Raw genomic sequence first — 16,358 nt, forward strand, 5'->3', positions numbered from 1 at the left:
GTGGCTGGTTGGATGGTCAGCGCTGAAAACCAAGTAATCTTTGAGGCGTCCAGCCACCTGCAGCTGTTTGCTACTTTCTACACATTCAACCTAAAACATCAAGATGAAGCAGCAAAGACTTTGGATTGTATTCAACAGTAAAACTACTCCATGATTTTATTTTGACAACATTTTACAATGAGTAAAATACAATAGGAAAGTTTTTAGGAGCTACAAAGCAAGTTATATTTAACAGTGGACCAATATGGTGACATGTTATCTTATTATATTTAAAAACATAATAATCCACATTAGGTAAAGAACTTTTTTATATTACATTGACCTTCTTTCTTCAAATGGCCAGTTTTCCAAAAGTGTTTCTTATTTTGTATTGTGTTGTTTAGGCTCTTCATTGAGGTGAACCCAGAAAGGCACAAAGACCATCCATGGAAAGGTGGCGTCCAGAAAAGTGGCCAAGATAATCCAGAAGAAACTGCAGACAGTGATGCTCATGTTTCTACCTGATCAACAACCTGATGCACCCTTAGTGTCATTAGAGGTTAATAGTTGTTCTTTGTTTCTTTGAAATCATTCTGTTTCCAGATCATTTGAGGTCAAATTGACATTTTCTGATGCTTTTCCAGGCTCCATGGTTCCTCTGCTGCATCTTAAAAAGTAAGAACCACTTTGACTGTTAAATAATAAATGCAGAATCCCATGTCGTGTTGTCCAGAACAGGGTTTTATAATGGAACTATTACTGGTTATATTATTTGTCTTTAACAAACCAAGATGCCTGGATCTGTGGTCATTTTCCATGATATTATTTTTGTATCCTTAAGACTGTAAAAAAAAGATTAATTAAACTCAGTTTAAGACACTAAAAACTGTGATTTTTCAATTTTCGTAACAATGTTTTTGCAATCATGACCAGTTCTTGACACTGAAGGTTTTTGTCCCTGAGGCCTGGAAAGGAGCTTGTATTATTTTTTTATAAATGTATTTGGTTTGTACATAACAGTGCCTTTAAATACCAAATCTTTCCTACAGAATGTTATCTCATCCCCTTTTGTGATGTGACTTAATGATTATGCATTTTAAAACTGCACCAATTTTAGCACTTTTATTATTACTATTCTACTGTAAACGAGTAAAATAGTAATTAACTGAGTATGATCTCCTATAATAACATCATTGCTCTGCTGCTAGTGAAATATTTTGTGCACATGAACGTTTCTGTCCTGGTCATGTTGACCGTACAAGGCTTGGTCTGAACCTGCAGCAGTAAAATCTCAGAAATAACAACTAATTATTATGAAGCAGGACTGAGAACCAAAACTGCTGAAAGTAACTCAGATCATTAGTTATGCCAGCAGCCGTTGCCATAATATTCCAGAAGAGGTTTTAGTGCAGCTTGAGGTCTGGCTTTACTCTATGCAACTGCAGGTATTAAGAATGGAAACCAGATCTGACTGAATCTTTGTGTGAATTTTTCTGTCAGCTTTCCAAAGAAATCTTTGATTTTATTAAAGTTTGGTTGATTTTAACTTGCTGATCTCTCACATCACAAACCTGGGGGAAGATTTGTAGACGTCTTTAACAAGACATGTTATCATATGCATTGATGTAATGAAAATAAAATAACCTGATATTCAGTCTAATGTTCCCATGACAACAGAACCCAACAGAACTTGGTATTGTCACATGGCCACAATGACAGATAAACAGATCAGTTACAGCATTTAGAAACAGCTCACCTCTCTGATGGTAGAGATCCAGGAGATCTAAAATCAATAGGATCATCCTTTGACATGTCGCTCCTAAAGGACACACAGCTGGGTTCTGGTTCTGGTTCTGGTTCGCGTCTCTTTCGGATCCTGACAGAAACACGATGATTAAAACTGAATCTGTTCAGTCTGAATGAAGCAGCAAAGAGGAGCAGCTGCAGCTTCATCACCACGTCTGTTTTGGCCTGATATAGTGAACGCTGTGTGAAAAGGGCTGTGGACAGTTAGAGATGGTGACCTCACCTCTGACCTTTGCTCTGGCTCTCATCTTCCCCACACAGAGTGGTTTTAGAGGGAGGGACTCCCTCCTCTCTGTCCTCACACTGATCCATGCTGCTGAATTCACATCAGCTCACACACACTTTCTAGCTTCACCTGCAGAGGAAACACACATCATTCATCTGCACATCAACTCTGATCATCCTTTACATCATTAGAGCTGGAAAAAGATCAGCTGCTCCTCCTCTGATTGGCTCTTCTTCTCTGCTTCATATCAGTGTCAGGTGAATGCAGTCAGATAGCAGAGAGGCAGAGGAAGCTGCCATCAGCTGCTGCACTTCTACTATCAGTCCACTAGATGGAGACATGGAGCAACATTTACATTCACTGATTCAACCTGAACAACAGGAAGGATTTTAGTTAATTATTAATCTCTACAAGTGGATTAAATGCACCACTAAAGATGAACTATTTAGTAATTTGATTGAATTGAACACATTTTACTAAAGTAGCATTTAACTTTGAAAGGAAGCAAGACAAAATTGTTGTGTCCGACTTTAACGGTGGAGACCAGTGTTTGATACGAGGAAATAAAATTATGAATCAGTTTTTTCAGAGAAGAAAAAAAACAACTGATGTTAATCAATAATCCTGTAGATTAACCTTCAAACAGCAAAGATTCAACTTTTAGCTGAAATCAGAAGTGAACCTTTTCTCCAAACATCAGAGCAGAAACAGTAAAGTTCCTGAAGACAAAGTTCATGTAGAAAACAAAGCAAACTTACAGTTTGTTCAAACGATCCAAAGAGCTGAAGAAGAAAATGTGATCAACAAACTAAGACCCAACAGAACCGCAGGAGAACCAGGTTGGTGCCACACCTGGAAAGACAGTAATGGGACAGGACTGGACTTTTACCTGATCTGAACAATTCAGAGTTCAAAGTCCAGGTGTTATAAATGTTCAATAACTGATTATGTGACGGCTCACTTGGTTTGTAGTTTCTTCTTCCAGAGCAGCAGAAGGTTTGCTGTAAAATCAGAAGCAGGTTGATAAAGTCTTCATGAGGAAGGAGAGAAGTTCTGATGAAAATGTTTCATGATGGTTAATGATGATAAAGATGCTACCACCACTTGATTGTTTTTTTTATTGTAATAATCGTTTATTATGTTGTAAAGGTTTTTTATCTTTGTTTTCATTGTTGTTATGTTTGCAACTTAATTTGAGGAGAAATGAGTCCAGAGAAAAGAGCAGCTGGTTGATTCCTGCTGCAGTAACTGGTCTGACTATGAATACAGTCAGAATATGAAGATAAAATTAAACAAACTAAACTGTAGTTCTTAACATCACCACATTACTGCAGCTAAAACCACACATTGTTATAATATAGATTATTAATATAGCTCCTATATAACCATTGATCATCATGTCAGTGAGGTGAGCAGAGTGAGGACAGTCTCTGGTTAAACCAGGATCAGCTGAGCAGGTTCTGCTGATCCAGGTTGAAACCCTGATTTCATTTCAATCATCAACCTGAATCTAAAGTCAGATCAGCAGCAGAGAGGTGGCAGCTTGTTCCAGACTCATTATTTACAATGATGCAGCTGTTTTCCAGCTGTTCTCCACAGCTGGAGGGAGGGAGGGGGATGTTTGGAGGAGATAACCTGAACATTCAGCCTCCAGGTTTTACAGCTGGATTCTGACCTCAGCAGCTGGAACAACGACACAGATGAAACCAGAGACTCCTAGAAAATGGATGTTTGGATCTGATCAGGTCTGCAGATTCACTGACTGGGATTTATTCAGAAAATGTCTCAGAGCTGAGAAGAGCTGAGCTTCTTCAGACTGAATGCTGGAAAATCTTCACTCCTCCAAGTCAGTGATGTTCAGGTTCTGAACTTTAAAAACTAAAATCAGTTGGAAACATCAGGAATTTGGTCCATTAAAAGTGTTAATAATAAAATCAAACCCTTCTGCTGTTAGTTGAGTAAAGTCTGTTTCCACTAAGAACTGTGAGCGTTTCCTCCAGTCTGTGTTCGGCTTTAATCTCCTGCAGGAAACCAAACCTCCACGTCTCGACTGGAGTCGCCGTGGCAACGCCTTTCAAACATTAGGATAGTGGGTTGAGACCGGATGAAAGCCGATGAGTTATTTTTATTTAGTGACAGAGCTGCATTCATCCATTCATCATCCCAGTTTTCCTGCCATGGAGATTAATCTCCACTAATCTGTTGCTTGGAGACCAAAATGTCACAAACTGGGATTAAGAGAGTTGAGATGTTGAAATCTGTCACATTTAGAAAAGAAGCTTCATGATGCTATGATTTGTTAATCTGAACAACTTTTAAAAAATATTTACTCTTTATAACAAATCAAACTGATCAGACTTATTATTTTGAAGCAACAACCATCAGTTTAATTGATCAATTATGTTATTGGCAAACTAATATAAAGTAAACTGACGTATGGAAGAACAAACATGCCTCAGTCAAGATAATCAACATTCATATCATATTCATAACCACATTAGCTAACAAAGCTAACATCTTGTATTCCACATGTGTAAAGATTATAACCTTTAGATTAAAATGTGTAGAAAATTATAAACTTATGTCCAGTTTTATTTGCTACAACAGAGTTTTAGGGCCACATGAAGGAAAAATATAAAATAAAATAACAAAATAAATCTGTCTGTGTGGTGGGAAAATGATCATAAGTTACCATCAGCTGATCATGTTATATTAATGCTTGTGAACTCTGACCAGAAGAACCTGTTTGGGTTAAACACACACAAGGTTGGAAGTTGTTTTCCTGCAGCTGAAGGGAACCAGACTGTCTCTGCATGTTCTGGATCCTGGATATAAAACCTACATGTTGACTCTGCCTGTTGGAGCTTTTCATCCTGAACTGATTCATTATTCATCGTCTTACAAGCTCTCTGCATTGCGTACAAGATACAAATAAACCTGATGGAGTGATTTCATCTAACAGCTTGGAAATTAATGTTTTCCTCAACAATTTGGTGCCGACCTGGACACTCGGCTCCAGCCTGAAACCTGGATTAGGATTAAAGAGACGAGGGCTGCTGGTCGGCTCCACGGCTCCAGAGCTGAGATCAATGAACTCAATCCACTGATATCTGCTGAGACTCTGTCAGGTCATAAATCAATTTACAAATTATAAAATAGTAAAGGATCATAATGACCTTTTTCACTGAGGATTGAGATTGACCAGATTAACAGAGATTACAAGGAAAAGAAAAATAAATTAAAAAAACAAATTAAAAACATAGGAAAAGAATAACAAAGAAGAAAAGTAAAAGAAGAAGAGAAGACAGATCGCAAGAGTGTCAGATTATTTTCTTGAAGATACCTGCAAGGTGTCTGTCAAAGAAATTGATATTTATAGAGATTTTTTAGTTTTTCTTGGAAAGCTGAATAAAAAACTTTTACAGATCTTTGATGGAACCACAGGTTCTAGGAGGAGTCGTAATTAAAGTCCTTATCAGAGGATAAAGCAGGTATTTACTAGAGATTTGGTTTTAAATTCAGGGAACCAAACCTTTAGAGAATCCTAAAGACTTTATCAGAAATAAAAACCTGTTAGAGGATGAAGAGGCAGAGCGACCACAAAGCTGGTTGGTTGGATTCTGTGGAGACGTTTGCAGTCTAAAGAGGAAATCCGTCCTTTTCAGAAGAAATGGGTCTGAGTGGTTCCTGGGTCTTTTCTCCTCCTTAGGGTGAATCGATTCACCATATAATAATGAAATATTGAGAAAAAAGTTTGCATGATGTGAATGAATGAATAAAAAATGTAATTTTTCCTGCAGGTGGTTCATTGAAGTTGATCATTTAGAAAGGAAAAGAAAGATCATCAGAAGCAGAGGAAGTGAACTGAGGCAAAGAAATGAGAAACGAAGAGTCTAGTTGATCTTGAGAAAAACAAGGAAAGTTTGGAAAGTTGGATGAAAGAGAAAACAAAGGGAAAGACAGAAAAATGCTAAACAAAGGGAAATGCTTCTATTTCTGAACATACATCTTTTGTTGATAAATTACAGACCTTAATATGTTTTATGTTTTAGTGTGTTTGAATAAGCAAATGATTTTATTTTTGAAAAGGTTGGATAATAAGTGACTAAAACAATCATGCAAAAGGAAAAATAAGATGTTTACATGCATATTTATATAAGCAATAAAAACAACAAAACAAACCCTAATCGATTTCTATTTGCTTCTTTTCCACTCTGTCTAAGTCTCACTGCATTGTATCTGACCTCTGACCTCAGCTCCTCATCTCTGTCCTCCATGGACCAGATGATGTCCCTCTCACCCCACCAGCTGATCAAAGTGATCCATTAGATCCAGTGGATCAACAACATCAGGGAGATGAAGAAAACCTTCATCACCTCCAGGCTCTGAAGTTTCTGTTGATCCTGATTTATTTGACACCAGAGAACTGATGAGACATTTCCATTCAGGGGACGACTGTCTGTCTCCTATTCGACATTTGGACAGAAACTGTGTGTGACTGAGCTTTAACAACCTGCACTGGTCTGCTGTCCAGGATCAGAGCAGATAAAGAAAAGATAAACCTGCTTCAGGGCTGAGAGGAGAAGTCACCACTCTGAACTGGTGATGCTGGTTTCATCTGTGGACAACATGGACATTGACTGAGGGACGATCTGGATGACCCAAAGATCCAGAACCAGAACCAGTTGGACTGACAGGGAGCCATGAGGAGAGAGACAGGGAGGATTTCACTTCAGCGACGCCGACAGCAGGAGGGAGAGAAGAGAAAGGAGACATTTAACTAACCCTTAACCATTACATATTTAATCCTAATCCTAATCCTAAAAATACCTTAATTCATACCTTAGTCCTAAATCTAAGCCCTGACCAAAAAACAGTGATTCCACTTGTGGGGACCAGGCTTTGGTCCCCACAACATAGTATGTGTTAGGACAATGGGCCCCAGGAGGTATTACAAACAAACGCAGGCACACACACACACACACACACACACACACACACACACACACACACACGCACGCACGCACGCACACACACACACACACACACACACACACACACACACACACACACACACACACACACACGCGCACACACACACACACACACATTCTTGTTTATGTACTTCATGGGGTCCGAAAGTAGAATGTTGAGTTGCGGGGCCCACCCTTTTTAGACGTCCTAGATCTATGAAGAAAATCAGCCAAGTCCCAAAAAAATCTGGATACTAAAAATCACCTTCAATAAACACAATTTGAAACTTTATTTCACATGTCAGTTTTTCGGTCACTTGTGGGGCCAGTTTCCCAATAACTTAATCTCGAACCAACCTTGGTTTTTCATAACCAGGGGGTCCCATGGACATTCTCTACCTGGGATTCAGGCACCCCAAGCCCGCATGGACCTCTGCTGGACCACCCCCTGGAGCTCCAGAACCAACACCCACACCACTGGTCCCACAAAACCACAACACACACTACCAATGGACCCCAGTACTCCGCAAACAACAAAAGGTTCGAATGCTCCCTTAGGACATGGCGCATGTTCCCTCATGGCAGCCCACCCTTCCTTCCAATCACTTCCAGTGGATCCCTGGAACCGGTCCACCCAGGGACCCCCAGACACACACCCCTGGCTCCTCACACCTGCTGGATTTGTTCCCACCTTCAGTTTTCATAGCAACGCTCAACATCATCACCCTTTGAGTTTCACAGAGAGTTTAGGAGGAAAGAAAAAAACCTGCCATGCTGCTAGAATGAATGATGATTATATTATAACTGAGCAAGAATTTCTTATTAGTATTTGCATATTAAAGATTAATAAAACTGTTTAAATGGTTTTTAAATATTTTCTTTACTTTGTAGAATAATAAGGGATTTATTTGTAGAAATTATTTTTCATATTAACATTGAACACTTTTAAGAAAACCAAAGAAAAATTTTATCTTTGCTTTAGATTCCATTCTAATCTAATCTAATCTAATCTAATCTAATCTAATCTAATCTAATCTAATCTATTTACCTAAAAACAAAACAATGAAACTCAAAGCTTCTGAAGCATTAAAAAAAATTTTTTTTTGGAATTACTTAATGGAAATTCCCAAAGAAAGATGGCTTCTCTTATGAAATAAAATAATTTTTAATATAATGTACAATCTGAATAAAGCTGGTTTTAAAGTGAAAAGAACCTTTTAGTGAAATGCATCATGGGAGGTTTTGCTGGTTGATCCCCAATGTCACATAATATGTTACACAATGTTTTGAACTGATCAAACTAATTGAAAATGGATTTACCTCTTACAATTTAAAAATAAATTAAAATTGGACTTTACAAAACACTTAAACCTTTACTAGGCTTACTTTAATTGGAATTTTACCACAAAATAAATCTTGACCAGATTCAGTTGACTCTCCGTCGTTCTCAAATAAATATGTTGTTACATTTTACAGTGTAGATGGTAAAATAATGATTAGAGGTTCTGTTTGCTAAAATAATTGGATTTTTACAAAATGCTTCAAATACTTAAAGTATGAAAACAACATTTTAGCCTGAGACTTTAGAGTTCTAAACAAGGCTATAAACATAAATCAACCTACATTCAGACTTCAGATTAGATTTGCAGACTGCCATCTTTGTGTGTGAAAGTGAGGCCCACACTGTTCAGCTCAGACCACAAACATGGAAATGAAGCACATTACTGAGCAGACGGCTGGTGTCTGATGCTGCTGATGACTCTGTTGCCAATGGCAATGCAAGAGCTGCTGCTGCTGCTAAGCTAGCTGCCCAGAGACCTCAGGCAGTAAACTGACCCTTCTTTCACACCTGCTGATGTTGAGATGGTTTAATACTTTGCATATTTTATACTTGACACCTGTTGATAACTTAATATGGGATTTTCTTCAAATCTCACCAACTAAAGTAAAAAATGAAAAAGCAAGAATGAAAAAGAATAATAATAAAAGATTTCTTCTTGTGTTGTATTGTTGTTAAAACCTGTCCACTCTGCTTTGTGGAGCCTCAGACAGTGAAAACCTTCCTGCCACATCCTGCCAAAGTCCTGCTGCCTCCATCAGACCAGCTGACTGGTTGTGATGAAGGATTTTCAGAGGACGCTCTGAACTCCAAATGCTGGCTGAGTTCAATCCAGAGGACGATCCAGGTTCTGCTCATGACCAACACAACGGCTAAAGTCCAGGAAGGAACAACCTGAATCCTAGCAGCCACTGTGAGGGAGAATCAGAGCCTCTCTGTAACGTCCATCTGGATCAGAACTCCAGATCCAAAACAAAAGAGTGAGCAGTAAAACTTCACTCTAAAAGTATCAAGTACTACAACCTCTGACCCCAAAGATGTTATCATCCAGTTCAACAGCTGGTTTAAATGTTTCTGAAAGGCTCTCCACCAAGAGAGCTATTGCTGTTCCAGTGGCGAGTGGTCGAAGCGGAGAGTGAAGATTTGGACCAACTCTGTTCTGAGAGGAGGCCCAATAATCCTCCTGAGCAGATCAACGGTCACTGTTGCTGTTTCTACACTTTACCTGCTTTCAGATGGAAAATCTACATTTTCTACTTGGATTTTTGAATAATTTACACAACAAACACTTTTCTATACCTTCACTGAAAACACATGAAATAGGGTAAAAATATTATAATAATTTTAAGTTCTTTGACTAAGATTTAGATAAGATAAATATATCAAAAGTCTTAAAAATGCAAACTTTAGGATGTAACAACAAAATTACATCAATATTATATAAAAAACAATATTATATAAAAAACCCAGCTTTCCATATTGATGCTTCCCTTTATATGATATTTAGTCTAGATTGTTTCCAGAGGGAAAGCAGGAAAACTGCATTCCTGTATCATGTTTTAAATGTTGATGTTGAGGGTGGAGTGTTTGGTCGGAGACATCAGAAGGTGAGACGGCGACACCAGCAGTCGGTCCTCCACCTCTTGGCTCTCGTACTCGGTATAAAGGTCATAAATGTCTCTGCTCAGGTTCTGCATGAGGGGAAACATTAATGGGGATCAACATTCAGCTTGGAGGAACAGGAACAAAACAAAGCTGCAGTCAAACACTCAAGCTGGCAGAATAATGAGTAAACCCCAATTATCTGCTGGAAACTAGTTTGGTCAGACAAACCTGTATTTAAATGACCCTATGTTGGAGATTATAGTTTTTCCATCTTAAATGCAGAATATTTATAGTTATTAAACTTTCTAACTTTCCAGGGTGAGTCTTTCTTCATGACTTTAAGGAATGAGAAGCTCAATGTTTTTATCCAACCTTGTTATTAATTAGTGAAATAAGTTGGAGGAGAAACATTTGGTTCCTGCTGCAGCTCTGTGTTAATCTGGTTAATCTGAGAGATGAGCTCCAGTCTAACACTGCAGTGAGGATTAAAAGCGGCCAGACAAGGTGAGGGACGGAGGAGAGGTCACCATCAGAAAGTTTGAACCTCTGCAATAAACTGCATTTTAATCACAACCAGCTGCTGATTTTACTGAGTTTTGGGATTTCCAGTTAAATCCTTTATTTTCCGGTTTGGGTTGAATCAGGTGTGGCCCACGTTGGGCTGTGGCGGGTCATATCCATGTTGGTTAATTCTCAGCTAAAATAGGTTTACTGTTGTTATCAAATGTAAAATATGTCAGAGATGAAGCAATCAGAGCTTTTCTGTCCAACACTGATCTCCAGTTTTCATTCTGCTCTGATCTTCCAGTTCCTGGATTTTTTTCTCCAAAGAGAAAAATGTTATGCAGGTTCTGAGTTTCAGGTAGAAGTTTTGAATGAAACAGGAAATATTAAGATTTTACCACTTTATGCTTCAAAGCATTGACCTCTGACCTTCACAAGATGGGAATGTTTTACTTCAATTAGGACTTTCTGAAAGGCAGAGTTGATGAAAAAAATATTTTTAATGCAAATATTTAAATTTGAACAGGAAAAAAAACAAAATGAGCAGCAAATGAACCAAATGCAGAAGAAAAAAATTTTTTATTTCTCTAAAACACATGAAGAAAAACTGCAGCAAATAAACAAAAGGAAGATTAAATATTCAAATCTGAGGAGTTTAGAAAAATAGGAGCTGACAGAAACAGAAAATGTTCAGTGATTGAGAAAAACTGATCAATATTTCAATGAAATCTGATGAATGAAAGGAAAAAATAACAGAAACAACATCTTGATATTCAGTGTGAAGCTTTGACTGGAAACAAACAGGAAAACATGAGGATCCTGGAATAATACTGTAGAGATGAACTATCTGTTCAACAGTGAGAGTTTCTCTGACTGGAGGAAAATCTTTAGATTCTTTAGACTCAAATCAGCAAAGAAACAATGAAGAGGGACCAGAAATGGTCCACCAGAACCCAAATCCAGGTATCAGAGGTTCAGTGAATGTGGTGTTGAAGGTGTGGAGGTGGATCAGTGAGTCAGAGGAGAATCTGTAGAAGGACAGAATGCCAGCATGACAGTCCACATACACTGCTACTCTGGTAGAGAAAAAGGAGGAGGAGGAGAGACGAGTTTCTATGTTATTGTGCCAGACAGAGTAGCCAAAAATATCAGAGCATCTCAGACTCCAGGAATGATCATTCCATCCAAACACACAGTCTCTATTTTCTCCTTTCCTCCTGATTCTTCTATAACTCACTGATATATCAAATGTTCCTCTCCACTCGACCTCCCAGTAACAGCGACCAGTCAGATCAGTTCTACACAGCAGCTGATAATAATCAAATCTGTCTGGATGATCAGGATATGACTGAAGCTCCTTCTCCAATGTCACCTTCCTGTTGTCTTCAGACAGTTCAAGGTTTCTGCTCACTGTGTTTGTGTCGATGGTGAGTTGACAGGAATCTGATGGAGAGAACAAACACAATCCAGCTGCAGTTATTGATCATTTATTGATCTTTGATGATGATCCTGAATGAGTGATGTGACAGTTTGAAGATGGTTGAATGTGAGCTGCTTTGTTGTCATGAATCAGATGAAAAACACACTTACACTTCCTCAGACCTGGTGTCAAGAATTGGCCTCCAGCAGGCTCCACCCTGAAAGGAGGAGGGGGGTCAGACCATCAGTCTCTTTCAGCAGCAAACATGGACTTTACATGTCTCTCAGACACACATTGTCTTCCACTGAGACAGGAACAGTCCAACATCTGGATTGCAAACTGCAGTGGATGTAGGAAGGACAGTTGGTGCTGCTGCAGCACAACTCATTTCGCCAAACACAGGAAAAGATCCAACAGAGAGGAGAAAGGAAATCCCTCAGTAACAACCTGAAGAAACTCACTGAAGCCTAAAAGGACATCAGGACACTAAGGAAACATTTCTGGAAGCTCAACCTGATTTAATAATCAGCATTAAAATCCAATCAATCTAAACTCTGATCAACACCTGGATACCTGCTCCATCCACACTCCCACACACAGATGAAGGAATGAAACACTAAACAGCCCTGCTGCTGAAAACCTGCTGTGGCCTCACTGTAATATCCAGAAATACAAACATTAAAAAGGAGAAGCTGCATCACTTCAACAAAATGTACAACAAGAACCAAAGATTTGATCTTTGAGCTCAGACTCACAAACCAGGGAGAGGCTTCCATCATCACACACCTCTGACAAACACCTCCAACCTTTCAGCACTTCCTCTACCAACCAGCACCACCAGGTGGCGCTGCATCATCTGACCAACATGGAGTTAATTTTCTTCTCATCTTTGCTCCTTGGGGCTGATTGGTCTGGAGCTCCATCAAATATTGTTTTAAAGTCCTTTTTGTCATCAGTAGATCATCATGGAAATCTAACTGATCTTCACTTTTATTCATTTAGTCAGAGTCCCTATTAAACTCTATTAAATCCATCCCACTCTTTAATTTTCCTTGTGAGCCGTTCCTAGTCAGGAGAATATTCCAGAAAACTGGGCAATGATGTCTGCCTCCAGATGAGGCGTCTACATATTTATTTATCAAACTAAATATTTATCTTCAAACTAAATGTTTCCCATCAGACTGACTAAAGACGTTTCTCTTCTTCCTCCTCTATCAGACCTTCTCTGCTCCTGCAGCAGGTTCCTCCATACCTGAGAGCTTCCAGTCTCCAGTCTGGATCCTTCAGTCCAGCCGACAGCAGCTTCACTCCTGAGTCTCCTGGATGATTGTAGCTCAGGTCCAACTCTTTCAGATGGGAGGGGTTAAAGGTCAGAGCTGAGGCAAGAGAAGCACAGCCTTCCTCTGAGACCAAACAGCCTGATAAGCTGCAGACACACAATTCATCACATGATGAGAAGATGAGAACATTGAGGCACTGCAACAGGGGCCCATTGGCCCTCCCACTTTACGGCCCTGCTTGTCCGCTGGTCCCGCCAGACATTTACAGGCTGCACACAACTATGACAGTCGGACTGACATCTCTCTGTGTTTCTATGCAGACAGAGGTACAGCAAATAAACAAAAGGTCCTAAGTGCCTCCAGCACTAAGGACCAAATCTGAGGCTCCAGATCATAACAGTCACCCAAAGGTTTATTTACCACATGCGGAGCTTCGGGTCGGGTTGGGATCAGGAACCGGTCTGACATCTGAAAAAAGGCCTTGACTCTGATCCAGTCCAGGTCTTAACCAATTCTGCCTAAAGATTAAATTACATTTCTGTATTTGTCATCATTTATAGAGCTTTGACGATGTTTTCTTTCTAATGATGTTGGGATGAAATAAAAAGAGATCGGGTCCATCATATCCGTTTACGGGTCGGACCAAATGCTCACCCACACTTTGCCCAGAGCAGATCATTTTGGCTCAGATCAAAAATAATTGCGTGAATTTGTTTATTTTTCCCTCTTTGCTCTTCCAGATGCCAATCAGCCATCAGGAGCCATAAGTATCGATGCTACTGATGGTTTTCAGGTCTCTGTTTTCTGTTGAAATTCATTTTTGTCTGCTAAATAACAAGCAGATTAAAGTTAATGGTGTTTTTCATTTTGTTTTTAATATAAAAATATTGTCAGCAGTCTGACTGGTCATCTGTCCCACACATATCTCTTTCCCGCACAGTTTGTGTAACAGCAAATATAATTTGCTGCCTTTTGGTTTTAGACCCGTAGCATCCAAGCGCTGCTGCGCCGTAACGTGATGATCCATCAGGTTGTCCTGCTGCTCTAAACTGGCTATTTGTTCCAAAAAAGTTGGAACAAATAGCAATAAGTGGCTGGAAAAAGGTAATTGAACATATATCAAACAGCTGGAGATCACTTAACCCTCCTATTATGTTCGTTTCTGAGGTACAGCAATAATGTTCGTGGGTCAATTTGACCCGGGGAGTGTTTTATCATGCAATAGTGTCAGGAACCAAAAAATTCCTCCAAAACATTTTTTTATCTGATTATTAACTCTAATACTAACCATCTCAATCAAAATTTGTGCAATTATGTTTTTTATTTCTCAGAAATTAAGGATTAATGACAACAACTTACTCAATTACTCATTTGGACATAAAAATGGGATTTAAATTTTTTATGTCCACTGAAAAAAACCTAGACACAAAAAACAATAATTTCCTTGAACTTGAGACACACGTACTGTTCCGGGTCAAATTGACCCGCCAATTAAAATCAAGATAAATGAGTCATGCAGAGAGTATTTATGTTTTCCGCCATTTCTACAGAGTGCCCACTCAGTGTGGGTGGAGTTTGTCCACGGGAACAGAATAGGTTCCCGTCAAAAGTTGTATGAACACCTGCTTTCTCGCAGTTCATTGTGAAGTAAAGAGAGCAGGGAGAAAGTGGGTTTGTGTGTGTCTGTGTGTGCATGTGTGTGTGTGTGTGTGTGTGTGGTGTGTTGTGTTGTGTTTGTGTGTGTGTGGTGAAATAACGTTCTTAGCTGTAAGGAAACAAATAGAATTGGACATTTTTAATCTTTTTTGCACTTTAACTTGACTGCTGGGTCAAATTGACCCGAACAGTATCGATGTAACAAATAGACGCAGGGGGGGGCTGCAAATGTGTAAAATGAATACATTTTCAATTTATATGTAGAGTTCACCTATTAAGACAAATAGAAAAAGTTTCATGCAATAAAAATACTTGCAACTATTTTTAAAATATTTTTAAACTTTAAAACGGGTGAGGCAAAATGGACGACTGTTCTGGGGTCAGATGAGTCACGATTTGAAGTTCTTTATGCAACACTGGGACGCCATGTCATCCAAACCAGAGAGGACAAGGATAACCCAAGTTGTTATCAACGCTCCGTTCAGGAGCCTGCATCACTGATGGTCTGGGGTTGCATCAGTGCTGGTGGCCTGGGCAGCTTGCATGTCTGGAAAGGCTCCATTAATGCAGAGAACTATGTTCAGGTTCTAGAGCAACATATGCTCCCATCTACATGTCGTCTTTTTCTGGGAAGACCCTGCATTTTTCAACAAGATAATGCCAGACCACATTCTGCAGCAATCACAGCATTGTGGCTCTGTAGGAGAAGGATAAACTTTTTGGATTCCGGTTTGTAATTTGCACAGGCACATTATTATTATTATTATTATTATGGCATTTTGATTTAGTAATGTAATTACATTAGTTGTGTTACCACCCCATGCCATTAGAGGCCGTAGAAGGCCCAAAAAGATGTGACTAAGGAGCAGATTTAGAAGTACGCCAAAAACTACAGAATTTGTTTAAAAATGAGCTGCGCTGAAGAAAATAAGAGAGAAAAGTTCAAAAACATACAGAGGGTGAAAATCATTCTTAAAATGAAATGAAGATATATCGCATATTTAAAAAAAAATTAAAATCGGAAGGCCGCGGGTCTATGGGAAATAGCGCCCCCTTCACTGGGCCAGGACCCCTCGACCTCGTTAGCTGCCCTGACTAATGCCTAAAGAAAATACAAGGTAGAAATCTAAGCATTTTGAAACCACTTTTATTGAAACGACTAATATTGAAAGACCAACATTTTTGTAATAAACACTTCGATTAAACATTACCTACTTCAAGACTTTTTAATGGCGAAGAGAACAGGCAATAGCAACACGGACCAACGACAAGGACCAACGACATGAACCACATATGCAGCGAACGCAAATGCAACATCTACATATGCATCATCTACATGCAACATAGACCAACGACATCTACACATATGACTTCAACTTATTTTTGACAAAAATGGAACCCCATAAATTTCGGCTGCTGCATATAAGCAAGCCTTCACCTGTCATGAGGCTGTTTGCGTTGTGACATCAACTGAATCTGCTTCCTTTGTTTGCTCCGTGCTGGGTAAGCGTGGCTGTTTTATCGTTTTTTGTCTGCATTAATAGTAGTTAATGTTAATTGGTTCATCTGC

General features: G+C 39.1%; 1 protein-coding gene and 1 long non-coding RNA gene across 6 annotated transcripts in view; both read right to left on the minus strand.

The window, feature by feature from the left end:
* Nucleotides 1-1,369: 1,369 nt before the first annotated feature.
* On the minus strand, nucleotides 1,370-6,734 carry LOC145554421 (uncharacterized). 2 transcript variants are annotated; one of them, XR_014090383.1, is made up of 3 exons: nucleotides 5,582-6,734; nucleotides 2,009-2,140; nucleotides 1,370-1,855 (listed from the first exon to the last, which is right to left on the minus strand). It is a non-coding gene; the product is annotated as an uncharacterized LOC145554421 (long non-coding RNA). The 2 variants fall into 2 exon arrangements; XR_014090384.1 differs by lacking the exon at nucleotides 5,582-6,734 and adding an exon at nucleotides 2,770-3,078.
* Nucleotides 6,735-10,992: 4,258 nt separating this feature from the next.
* Nucleotides 10,993-16,358, minus strand: part of LOC108166754 (protein NLRC3-like) — a 92,575-nt gene continuing 87,209 nt past the window's right edge. For all 4 annotated transcript variants that reach the window (XM_081614091.1, XM_081614087.1, XM_081614088.1 and 1 more), the window contains 3 exons: nucleotides 13,105-13,278; nucleotides 12,023-12,069; nucleotides 10,993-11,875 (listed from right to left, as the gene is read on the minus strand). In XM_081614091.1, the coding sequence (XP_081470217.1) occupies nucleotides 11,340-11,875; nucleotides 12,023-12,069; nucleotides 13,105-13,278 (757 nt within the window). In that variant the 3' untranslated portion in view covers nucleotides 10,993-11,339. The remainder of the gene's footprint in view (nucleotides 11,876-12,022; nucleotides 12,070-13,104; nucleotides 13,279-16,358) is intronic.

The sequence above is a fragment of the Poecilia reticulata genome, chromosome 12 (genome assembly GCF_904066995.2).
Source record: "Poecilia reticulata chromosome 12, P_reticulata-male-v2, whole genome shotgun sequence".
NCBI classification, from domain to species: Eukaryota; Metazoa; Chordata; class Actinopteri; order Cyprinodontiformes; family Poeciliidae; genus Poecilia; species Poecilia reticulata.